At 60.3% G+C, this 11760-nt stretch overlaps 1 protein-coding gene across 7 annotated transcripts; it reads right to left on the minus strand.

Annotated features, from left to right (window-relative positions):
* Positions 1–337: 337 nt before the first annotated feature.
* On the minus strand, positions 338–11739 carry SIPA1 (signal-induced proliferation-associated 1). 7 transcript variants are annotated; one of them, XM_057506893.1, is made up of 17 exons: positions 11619–11739; positions 10256–10394; positions 8554–9302; positions 7894–8021; positions 7636–7812; positions 5456–5630; positions 4727–4830; positions 4304–4461; positions 3612–4221; positions 3066–3340; positions 1850–2068; positions 1626–1737; positions 1424–1532; positions 1242–1343; positions 1097–1151; positions 809–887; positions 338–717 (listed from the first exon to the last, which is right to left on the minus strand). In XM_057506893.1, the coding sequence occupies exons 3-17, from the start codon at positions 9224–9226 to the stop codon at positions 571–573; spliced, it is 3123 nt and encodes a 1040-aa protein (XP_057362876.1). In that variant the 5' UTR covers positions 9227–9302; positions 10256–10394; positions 11619–11739; the 3' UTR covers positions 338–570. The 7 variants fall into 7 exon arrangements, with proteins under 7 accessions (XP_057362876.1, XP_057362875.1, XP_057362880.1 ...); XM_057506892.1 differs by having other exon boundaries at positions 10221–10394; XM_057506897.1 differs by having other exon boundaries at positions 11553–11657.
* Positions 11740–11760: the final 21 nt, after the last annotated feature.

Genomic DNA, 11760 nt, shown 5'->3' on the forward strand with positions numbered 1-11760 from the left:
CGGTCCCCAGCTCTGCAGATCTACTCTCTGCCTCTGCCCCTGATCTCAGCCCCTCAGATTTGGTTCCAGGCCAGGGGCCTGGCTGGGCCTGGGCTCAGACGACTAAGCAGAACTAGATGTGGGGTGTGGCCACCTGCTTCTCATCAGACCAAATAAATGTGGAAGAGAAGCCAAGGAGTAGCCTAGCTTCAGAGAACCCCCTCAGTGAATGTCAGCCCAATCCTGAGCCAATGTCCCCCAGGGCCTGCCCTCCAAACTGGTCCTGAGAATTTGCCTTGGGCCTCTAGGGGTAAAACCCCATCCCCTGCCATGACATGAACACCCCCACAGACACAAATAGCAGTGGCTTCTTTACTCCCTGAAGTTCCCCTTTTCTCTACAGAATATTTACAAACAGGGATGGGGTAAGGGCAACTTCATCACCAAATAATGGGCCGGGGAGTGGGGGCAGTGCTAGGATGCGCCTCTGCGCAGGGAGAGTTCCTGAGGAGGGCCTGGGGCCCGGTGTGACCCAAGTGTCCTGAAGGACCTGAGCAGGTCCATAGCCAGGCTGAGGCTGGACCAGACAGTTCAGGCCAGGTCAGTGGTGGGTGAGCCCAGCTGCTTGGAGGCCAGGAGCAGGCGGGTGGCTGCACTCTCTGATTCAGCCTGCAGCCGCCGGTTGTTGTGCCGTAGATTTCGCACCTCCTCCTCCAGGGCTGCCCTATCGGCTTTCTCCTGGGATGCAGGGAGAGGCAGTTGTCACAGCAGCCAACCCCTTTCCCAGGCAGCCCTGTAATTCCCCACCTATCCCAGTCCATCCCATCACCTTCTGCAGGTCGTCCTGCAGCTTCCTGAGCATGGACTCCAGGTGAGAGACCTTCTCTGACAGGCTCCCGGGTTCTGGCCTGAGGACATGGGGGTCAGGACTCAGCAGGACCAGGGTAGAGGGCAGCACCACAGGCTGGCTCCCAGACCCACTTGAATGGGAGGGGCCTAACTCTTGTCTTCTCAGACTTATGTGTATGTGAACGGGACAGTGCTTAACTCCAATGGATGGATGCAAACAGGATCACATAGGATGGAGAAAGGACTACTTCTGGGTGGGGAGACTTACTCAGCATCAGACTTTGGAGTTCCCTTGGCATCTCCACTCTCTGGGATGGGCTGTCCTGTAGGGGCAGAAGGACCATTTGGGCAAGTAGGTAAAGGGAGAAAGAGCCCCAGCCTGGCTCAACCCCCCAGTGCTCTGGTGGCCTCACCCTCCCGGGACAGCGACTCCAAGATGGTGTTGCAAGTGGAGGCAATCTCTGAGATGGACTGCCACTCGTCTTCCAGGGTCTCACTGCCTGCCTCTGACATGACTGTGGGCACAAGGAGGTGGGTTCAGCCAGGGCAGCCCAGGCCAGCGCCCCCCTCCTATGCCCACTCACTCCATACTCACTTTTGCTGATGGAGTTCCGCAGAGACAAGGTTCTTGGCAGGAAGGAAGCCCTCAGCTCTGGGGCTGAGTCACCCCTGTCCTCACAGTCATTGGGGCTTCCTAGGCCATCCTGAGGAGCAGAAATGGGTATGGATGCAGTGACACCCACTAGCACCATGTGCCCAGCTCGCTCATTGGGCTCCGGAGCTTTGTTTCTGCTCACCTGGGTAGGGGGTGTCTCCCCGCCAGCACTAGGTGTTGATGGCTTGGCCGTGGTGGCCAGGAGGAGGTCAGGGGTGGTGTTAGGCAGAACTGGGGCCTCATCTGATAGGGAACTGGTGAGAACAGGGGCAGTTCAGCGCTAGAAGCTGTACGCTGTGTTCCCTGCTTTCACAGAGGCCTGCCTGTGCCTCCGCAGGTTACAGAGGGAAGGCCAAGGGGGTGCACCTGCGGGGTGACGGTGAATTCTGGCTGTGCAGGAACTCAGTCCTCTCCTCAGCCAGATCCCCAGGCCCTGCAGGACTGCCACTATTGTGCAGGCACACATGCAACAGCTGCTTTGTGGCAGGCAGCAGGGTCACTCCTGGGGCCTCATCCTGCACTGGCTCCGGGGCCCCACGCCGGCCTGGCTCCTGCAGGGACAGCGTGTACAGCTCTGAAAAGCTCCTGCCGGGGAGGAAGGGGCAGCGTCAGGCAGGAACAGGTTCCCCCAGCATACTGCCTCATCAGCACTACTCCCAGCTCTGGCTGAGGCTCACTTGCAGAAGCTAACTCTCCAAACTCCCTCACACAATGAAAAATGTTTGCCTGATTACTAGCCAGTTCATCCAGACTTAGGTTCAAATCCCACTGCTTCCTCTGTATTATCTGGGCAAATACTCTTAACATCAATTTCTCCATCTGTGAAGTGGGGATTACAGTACTGATCCCATAGCTTGCTGTTAGGATTTAAATAACCACACAGGTAAATCACTTAGCATAAAAATTCAAACACTATTTTGAATGCTGGGGGAACCTGTTCCTGTCTGACACTGCCCCTTCCTCCCGGCCTGGGGATCAAATCCAACCTGTGCTTTTTTTCCCTTTTTTTTTTTTTTTTAGCAGATGTGTCTGTTTTTTGTACTCCTGAGAGCCAAAAAATGTTTTTTTACCTTTTTAAATAGTTGAAAGAAATCAAAATATTTCATGATATGTGAAAACTATGTAAAATTCAAATTTCAGTGTCCACAAATAAAGCATTAGTGGAACACAGCCATTCTTTCACATGTCAGCTATAGATGCTCCGGTGCTGTAGCCGAGTTGCTCCGGTAGCAGCAGCAAGGCCAGGTGGGCCAGAAAACATAAAATATTTACTATCTGGCCCTTTACAGAAAAAGGTCTGCATATCCTTGGCTTAGCGCAATAATGTTGTGTATTTGTGCATGGGGGTAATAACACTTTAAAAAGATAGTGGGGGCTGCTATTTGATTTTTTGAGGAAGGAGGACAGTGTGCTTAATTGGCTTCATTCTACGTATGAGGACAGTGCGGGTCAGAGATTGAGATGTGGGATTCTCAAGAAGGAAAGGCCTCCACACGGTATTCCTTAGAGAATGTTAATGGAGTGTTAATGGAAACACTGAGGGTGGCCTGCTGCCCATCCTCCCACCCCCTGGCGCCCTGACCTGCGGGGCCGGCCGCTCTCGTCTGGGGGCAGGACCGTGACGCAGACCTTGGGCGCCGAGCGCAGCAGCTGGGCAGTGGCCTCTGGGCCAAGGCTGGGCAGCGTCTGGCCGCACACGCGCAGCAGGCGCGCCCCCGGCCGCAACCCCGCAGTCTCTGCGAACGTGAAGCGCTCCACGTGTGTGATGAAGCCCTCGGCGTCCACCTCGAAGCCCAGGCGGCCTTGGCCGTCGCGGGGCAGCGCCAGCTCGCGGGTCTCGCAGCCGCGGCTCACCAGCTGGGGTGCGGCAGGGCGTGAGTTGGACTGCCCGGAGCAGGGGCCCCGGGCCACCCAGACCTTTCCACACCCCGTGAGGCGGGCATGACTAATCCACCTGGCAGATGCCCGCGCCTCAGAGACCAGCAGTCACTCGCCCGAGGGTCCCCCGTTCCGGCTTCCCCAGCTGCCAGGCTGGGGGTGCTCGCCCCCTAACTTTTCCCTCCAGAGAAGCCGCGGCGGGCGCGAGGGGTTCCAAGGCAGGCTCCGCCCCCCTCCCCCCAGGCCTCACCTGCAAGCGCGCCACCACCTCGCCGACCGCCTGGCCGGGGGGCCCGTCGAGCCGCAGCGTGATAGCCTCCCCGCGGCCGTGGTACAGGTCGAGCTGCTGCTCGGAGAAGGTCCAAGCCAGCACGTCGCGACAAGCACTGTTGAAGACTACGCGGCCGTCGCGCGGAGCCACCAGCACCAGCGCTTCGGCCGAGATGCCCAGCAGGCAGGGCACCTCGGCGCGGTCCGGGCCGCCTGTCTCGGCCGCAGCCGCGCCCCGCGCCCCGTGCGCGGCGCGCACACCCCAAGCCAGCGCACCCGCCGCCTGCAGCTCGGCGCCCGGGCCCCGAGGGGGCGCCCGCCGCCTACCGCCCAGAGAGGGCAGGCCAAAGCGCGAAACCGAGTCCAGCGACGTAGTGGTCACCTCGTTGGTGGCCAGGTCCTGCAGGTACTGCTGGCGTGTGCGCGTGGCCATGGCGTGGAACTGACGTGCGTGGCCTGCTGCCTGCTCGCCATTGAGCGCCTTGGCCAGCAAGAAGGCCCGGAAATCAGCGTTGGCGGTGAAGGGACCTCCGCCAGGGGGCAGAACAGGCCCAAAGGCCGGTGTGTCCTGGGTGCGACTCACTGCCACCCTGCGGGGAGGAGGCGCGATAGTCAGGTGCAACTAGGGAGGGTCTGTGGCCGTGGCACAACTAGGACGACACTGGTGCCCACCTGTAGGAAGTGTGAGAAGTGCACGGGGCGTGCGCCCGCACCACTAGGAACACATGCTGGAAGTGTGAGCGGATGGTGGTGGGGCAGAAGGGCTTACTGCCAGGTTCCTGGAACACTATGGTCACAATGTCGTTGCCGATGTGGCGCTTTCGCAGAAGCTGGGTGTTAGAAGGGGGGTGTGAGCAGGGCCTGCTGTCTCCCCAGGTCCCCCCTCATAGCCGCAGGATAGTGCCTGCACATCAGCGGCTCCTCCCCCACCGGTCCCTGGGGTGTTTGAAGAGGGACAGCTTCAAGGAGAGTTGGAGGGAGGAGGGACACACAAAGCCCAGGCCAAGGCTCAAATATTGCCACACACATTGAACCCCCCCATGGCTCCTCAGAAGCCCCTGGCTAACCCCCACCCACATCCTAGCCCCCTCACACCTGCTGCTGGTTGTTGGGGGTGTAAGGTAGCATCGTGGACACGTGGAACATGATCTCATGGTCTTGGTATGTGGTGTAGAGAGAGTGTGTCCCGGTCGAATCCGCTGTGGTCAGGAAGTTGGGTACACAGGGAAAGCAAGAGGAATCTCAGTGGCTTGAACCTGCTGTCTCTGCATGCAGTCTGGAGGCTAGTTAACCCCAAGCCCTTCATGCACCCACCAATGTCCAGGCCTCAAGGTCTAAGGACCTCAGCCTTGGCTTCTCCCCTTGCCCTCCCCAGACAGGCTCAGCCTCCAGCCAAGGGCAGGGTGGGGCAGGGTGGGGGGCAGATGTTGGCCCAGGCACCCGCATACGTAGAGTAGCGGAGAGAGTAGAAGGCAGGCACGAGGTGCTCGATAAAAACACCTCCCAGGTGGGGCCCTTCCAACTTGGAGGCTGGGCTGGTAGAATATGTGTGTTTGATGGTGGGGTGATGCCCCCAAACCCCAGCCCCAACTCGGGCTGTAGAGCACGAGGACCATTGGACGACAATCCTATCCGCTCCTCCCAGCCCTTGGCTTGGCCTTTTCAGCTCCTCACTGATGTCCTCACTCTACCCAGAGAACTCTCCACCCCTGGCCCCAGCCACAGGACAATACAGGACAGAGAAGTGACAAGGCAGCTGGCTCTCCCCAGGGCAGCCTGCCACTCAACACAGGTATGCCCCACCCTCCAGCTCCTGAGCCTTACTTTTGGTGTCCAGCTGGGCCCGGTAACTCTCGAAGCCTTTGAGCCGCACCACATCGCCCAGCAGGGTGAGGAACTGCATGAAGGCTGGTCCTGCCTCCTGGTTGTTGTACATGTCCTCCTCTGAGCCCTGGTCCGCCCGGCAGTACAGGATGCCCACCTTGCGCTGGAAGCTCAGCTTGGGGAGGGCACAGGCAGAAGGCACGGGCCTCAGTGCCCCCAGCCCCTCTGGGCTTTGGGGAATGGATGGGACACTGGCCTGGGGCTGGGCTGCCTTGATGTGTGGCCCTGAGCACTGCCTCTCTAAGCTGCCTCTGTGTCTTTACCTATCCAGTGGATTCAGTCTGTCCTCCCAGTGCTCAGGAGGGTAGAGGAGGTCACAGGTGGGAAGGGACCAGGAGGGGGGTGGTTCTCAAGTGACCACAAAGGATGTGACTAGAGGAAAGGACCCTGCTCACTGAGCTCTCAAGCCCAATAAATGTTCACATTGTTATTTTATTTCGAGGTTGGCCTGTCCTCTCCCCTCCTCAGAATCCCAGGCACTCCCAGCCCAGCCTCCAGAGGCTTTGAGCCCCACACCACCTCCGCTTACTCTCTGCTCCTAGCTCCTTTGGCTTCTTTCCATTTGGGGTAACTGCTCAGCTTAAGGGGCCCTGGACCCATGCAAACAAGCCCCAGGCCCCTCCTGCTCTGGCTTCCTTTCTCCATACTCGGCTGTGAATGTCCCCAGTCCCAACTTTAATTTTGCCCCCAAACCCCTGCAGCTCTGCATCCATCTAAACCCTAGCTCCCTCTTACAGGCCCCGGGCATGGCCTCACCCTGGCACCCTCTCACCTGGGATGGCCCTTGGGACTTCCGTTTGCCTGAAACCCCAGGGATCCCACACTCTTGTGCCTGGGCTGCTTCTCCACCCACTCTCCTTGCCTCCAGTGGCTGCAGTAGCCAACTCCATGACATGACACCCCTGCCTCTGCCTCTAGCCTTGAACCTTTTCCAGAGCTCCAGACCCATTTCTCCAGCTGCCAGGACATCCTCTGCACCTCACCTCCTCATTGTGATTTTGCCATCCTGCCCATCAACCCTAGATTGTCACCTCCTCTTCACCTCTGCCATCACTACCATCAGGTCTGGCCTGGATGACTGCAACAGCCTTCAGTCCGACCTCCCTGTCCCTCCAGCCTAGCCCCCACATTGCAGGCCAGATGGCTGCTCTACCTCTCAGATCTTCCATAGCTCCCAAATGCCCTCAAGATCAAATGCAAGCCTTTCCTATTTCTTCCTCCCAAGCCCTACTCCAGTCACACTGAAGGCCTACAGGATCCCAGTGTGACCTGCTTCAGTCACTAAGCCATTGCCCAAGTAGTTTCTTCTGCCCAGAAAACTCCTCTTCTTCCTCGCTCAAACACATGCATTTCCTCCATGATGCTAAACTCATTCCCGAGGAAGGGCTGTCGGCATTACCTTGTTTCCCCAAGAAGCCCTTAACAATCCCCTTCACTGTTATCCTGCCCCACAATTACCCACGATTCTCTGTGGGTCTCTCTCCCCCACCTGGCCCTGAGCTGGTCTGGACATGTCCCCGGCATCCAGTCTGGGACCTGGCACCAAGAAGGTGTGCAAAGTGTCTGTTGAATGATCAACAGACTGAATGACACCGAGGAAAAGAATCAGGGCCCGCTGGCACCTTTCAGCACAGAGTAGGGAAGGACTTCAACTGAGGGCTTGAGCGGTCCCACAGTCGAATGCACAGCCCCAGGAAGAAGTGAGCACCTTGGGCCTTGCTGAGCAAATTGACAAGAGAACGAGAGGGACTTGCAGGAAGCGGGAGTTGGGGGGAGGTGTCAGACCAGGGCTTCTCAACTGAAATGTATTTAGGAGTCACCTCGGGACTTCAGCACATTAGCAGGCTTTGACTCAGTAGGTCAGTAGGTCTGGAACGAGGCCCAGGAATCTGCATTTCTAACAAGTTCCCAGATGATGTAGATGCTGCTGGTCTACAGACCTTACTTTGAGAGGCAAAGCCCCAGATGACTTCTGACGTGCTCTCGCTGAAAGGCCAGCTGTTTTGGGGTCACCACCCAACTCAGGATCAGGGTCAGGGCCAGGTGACTGGGAGGTGGGCTGGCCAGGCTGGGTCAGACCGGGTCTACCTGTAGGGCTGGGGGATGCCTAGGCCACTCACCACTTGTTCATCCAGCGTGAGCAGCGTGCGTGGCACCTTTGGTGAAGCTGAGCCCAGGCGCAGACAGGTTGGGCTTAGCCGCGGCGCCACATGCTCCAGAAGCTTCCTTGGGGACAGGCCCCGCGGGGTTCCCGGCGGCAGCGCATCCTCCGAGATGGTGCCGCGGAGGGTCCGGAGCTGAGGAAGAGATGTAGGGGCATTCAGGATCCATTCAGGCTGTGGAGGAGGCAATCCTCTGACGCCATGACCCAGGCCCACCTGCGTGGTCCGCACAATGATGCGGTAGCTGTGCAGAGTGCCCCCTCCGCTGCTCTCCTTCTCTTCCCGCCGCAGGCTCACGGCCACTGGGCCCAGCATGTCGTCCAGTCCAAAGAAGTTCTGGTGTTCTGTAGGGGCGCCCGCATTCTACCAAGCCAAATCAGGACCCCTACACTCTTGCCCCGCCCCTATTCGGCCCCGCCCACATCACACCTCGCCAGACCCGGGGGACCAATGCCTGCCTGCTCCCAGGGCTGGATCCTGCCACAGCCCCGCCCACCACACCCATGTGTCTCTCCAGGATGTCTGGGGCCCTCCCCTCCGGGCTCTGACCAGGACAAGGTTCCCGGGTGCAGGGGTTTTCAGACCTCAGTTTTCATCTCACAGAAATGGAGATAGGGAATCTCTCTCCAGCCTGGCTCTCCAACATATGAGGATGAACCAGATGTTGTCAGGGTGTGCCTGGCTGTGGGCAGAGGCTGGGGCTGGCCTCTGGGATGTGGCTAAAGCAGGGTCCAGCAGGGGCAGCTTTGGCCCTGGGGGCAGAGCTCAACCCTTCATGCAGCCCAAGACTTGACAGGGAAAGGACAGCTCATGAGCCCTACTGTGTGCACTACAGCAACAGGGTGGTCTTGCCCCTCCTCGGCAGCCTTCCCTCACCTTTACTGTAGAAGTATTTGCGATAGTAGCCTGCACCCAGGTCAGCATGCTCCAGGCTGTAGGCCAAGGTTCGGTTCTGTGGCTCCTCCAGGATGGACACAGCCGCATTGGGCAGTGCAGGGGGCACAGGTGGGGACACTGGTCCACCCAGGCCCAGCTCGCCCTCACCCCCGAACTCACTCACAAAACCAGGAGCCTCAAGCAGGAGGTCTGAGCTGGCAGTCCGGTCCTCAGCTGAGGCTGGGGTCCCCAAGCTGGACTCTGCATGGCCCCCTGTCCCCCTTGGTCTTGGAGACCAGTCAAAGAGCAGGCTCTGCACGTCATAGTGGGCAAACCAGTGGGGCTGAGGTGCTGGTGGGAAAGCGGGCTCCGGCTCCTCGGCCGGCAGCCCCAGCAGTGCCAATGGATCAGTGAAAAGCCGGGTGGGGGCTGCAGCAGGGCGGCTTGCCTCCTCGTGGCTGTGGGCACGGGCGCGAGGGCTCGCTGGTGTTGGGGGCCGAGCCTCGCCTGCATCACTGCCGCTGCGCAGAAGTGGACCTCGGGCTGGCCTCGGCTCGAAGGTGTGCGGTGTCAGCGGGGGCCGTGCTGGCTGGCGCAGCTTGCGGGCAAAGAGGTCATCAGTGGGCGCAGGGGCCATGCCCCGCCGAGGACTCCCCACGCCACTGGCCCACATGGCCTGGCTCTCCAGGGGCCGGGTCTCATTGGCAGGACTGGGTGGTTGGTGCCCTGCCGGCAGGCCGGTTCCTGCCCTAAGGGAGGAGGGGGCTGCTCAGAGGGGCCAGGGGAGAAAACAGGAACCCAGTCCCCAGCCTGGTCCTCCACCACACGGGTTGGCTTCCGGCCCCCTCCAAGATCATCAAAGCCGCTTCCGCTTTACTGGCCACTTCCTCGTCTGCCTGGGGCTGAGGTTTCCAGCCCCCTCCTCCAGCATAGCGCTGGGCAGGACCAGGCTTGGACTGTCGGGGCATTGGCCCTGAGGGTCTTGGAGCCTGGGCAGCCCTGGCACTGCCAGGGTCCTCTAGTTCTTACCCACACACCTTGGCTTTGGCCTGAGCTCAGAGTGAGGGTCCCTATCACAGCCTCGACCAACTGGATAGATGTTTTGTCTCAGCTGAGACGGGAAACCCATGGGGCCACTGGTGTCTGGGTTCTGCCCACTTGACAAAGGGAGGACGTCCTGTCCCCAGAGACCTTCCTCCCTGCCCCTCCCACTTCCTCCAGGGTCCCTGAGGAGGTGAGCACCCAGAGGCCAGGTCTCAATTCCCTGGCCCTTGTGGCCTTAATACCTCAAGGACACAGGTTCCCAGAGGGCACTGGCAGGGAAAAAGCAGCAGGAAAAGCAAGAGGACTTCCTTCAGCACAGGAAGTAGCCCCAACTCTGGACCCAGCCCCACACTCAGCCCCACATCCTGAGGAAGGTGCTGGGGTCACACCAGCCCAGTCAGAGGACACAAGTCACCCTGGCCTGAAGGATAGGCTCAGGCTCACCTCCAGCAGATTACTGTAGCCATCCCTGGGGGCAGGGCTGGGAGTCATGCTGATGGGGCCCCCTTGCTAGAATTGGGACCCATGGGGACCTCTGCCTTCCTCGCCTCACTGGTGCTGACAGGGAGGTCTGAACCCCATGTGGCAATCAAACTGAGGTCCAGATAAGGGGATGCTCTTGCCTGAAGCAAATCCATGGTAGAATTAGGATTTGAACCTGGGTCTGTCAATCTCCAGGACGTACAGTGCTGCACCTGCCCCCTCCTGTCCCTGTGTGCGTAGGTAGGGGGGCAGGTGGGGGGTTGGGCTGAGGCTCAACTTCTCACAGGATGTAAGACACCCAAGGCCCCAGGGACCTGCAAAGTGCAGAAATGTGTCAAAGGCTAGGTGCAGATGAAACTGTGAGACTGTGACAAGGAGCCACCCCCAGGTGAACCCAGAATGGAGTGGCAGCTGGGCTAGGGATGTGGGGCCCCTCCACTAGGGACCTGCTGGTGCGTCTTCGTACATCACCCAGTGACACTGTATGCGGCTGGGCTGGGAACGGGTAGGGTCAAGGGCTCTGGGCAGCCCTTGGCTAAAGGTCCAGAACCCAGCAAGGGTAGGCCTCCCAAGTTCAGGGGGCCTTCTCCCTTGGTTTCTCCTAGAACAGGCTCTGCCACTGACCTGGAGCCTCTATTCTCTCATCTCTAAAATGGGGCTAACCATTTCTGTCCCCTCCCAACACTTCTGGGACACTGAAGCCAGTAAGGCCAGCCATGTGTTAAGTGTGTGGTGGCCAAGCTCTTGGGCCCGGGCTGTGGTGTGTGTGACATGTGAGGTGGGGGAAGGGGCTGAGAGAGAGCTCTGTGCAGGCCCCTGCGGGTGAGCTGAGCTCTCATTATGCGAGTATGCACAGCTCAAGGGCTGCCTCTTGCTCTGGCCCAGTGCCCGCTCTGGCCCTGCCATAGGGGGTGTCCTTGGGCTCTGCCCCCCACCCAGCAGCTTCACACAGGGTCCATTGAGGCCGATACATTCCTCCCAGCCTGTGTCACTGGCGGAGAGGGGGCCAGCCCCGCCCCCACAGATCCGGAAGGCCAGGCTGCCCCAGGAGGAGGCGCTGGACTCTTCCCAGCACATCTGGAGGTCATGACCCCAGTTCTGCTGCCAGGGGGCGCGACAGATGTTTCCTCCCAGGCCTGGCCCAGGACTGGGGGCGGTGTGCAAAGGCCGGAGAGGAGGCGACCCAGGGGGATGGGGATCCCCAGAAGAGAGGGAGCCCCGCACACAGCCAGCCGCAGGGGTGGTTGCCAGCGCTGCCTTAAAGGAGTTGGGGGCCGTGGCATCCACTTGCCTGCACACCAGCAAAGCCAGGCCGTCTACTCAAACGAGAGAGTGGGCCGCCGGCCGGAGGCAGGAGACTGGATGTGTTGACTCGGGACTAGAGCTGGAGCCCCGAGGGTGGTTGGGAGGGTGCAGGGGGAGAAAGCGGACAGGAACCCCCCCTTCCACACACACACACCACCCGGGCTCACTCCAGGCCACGTTCTCCCCTGTCTGGTCCGGTCGCGATGCCTCCGGTCCCCCGCTCCCGCCGGTACCTCTGGGGCTCCCGCCCGGCGGCCGCCTCCCGCGCTGGGGTCCCGCTGCCGGCTCTCCCGCGGCCGCTCCGGGCGCCGGCTCCGCCTGGGGCGGGGCAATGCCGGGGGCGGGGCCGCAGCGGAGGGGGTGGGGCCGACCCGG

The sequence above is a fragment of the Manis pentadactyla genome, chromosome 9 (assembly GCF_030020395.1).
Source record: "Manis pentadactyla isolate mManPen7 chromosome 9, mManPen7.hap1, whole genome shotgun sequence".
Classification (NCBI taxonomy): Eukaryota; Metazoa; Chordata; class Mammalia; order Pholidota; family Manidae; genus Manis; species Manis pentadactyla.

Coding starts and splice junctions, on each gene's coding strand:
- SIPA1 (XM_057506893.1), bottom strand. CDS start 9,226: ATGTGGGCCAGTGGCGTGGGGAGTCCTCGGCGGGGCATGGCCCCTGCG. Junction 4,831..5,455: donor GGCCCAGCTGGACACCAAAA/GTAAGGCTCAGG, acceptor TCCTGACCACAG/CGGATTCGACCGGGACACAC. Junction 718..808: donor TGCAGGACGACCTGCAGAAG/GTGATGGGATGG, acceptor CCTGCATCCCAG/GAGAAAGCCGATAGGGCAGC.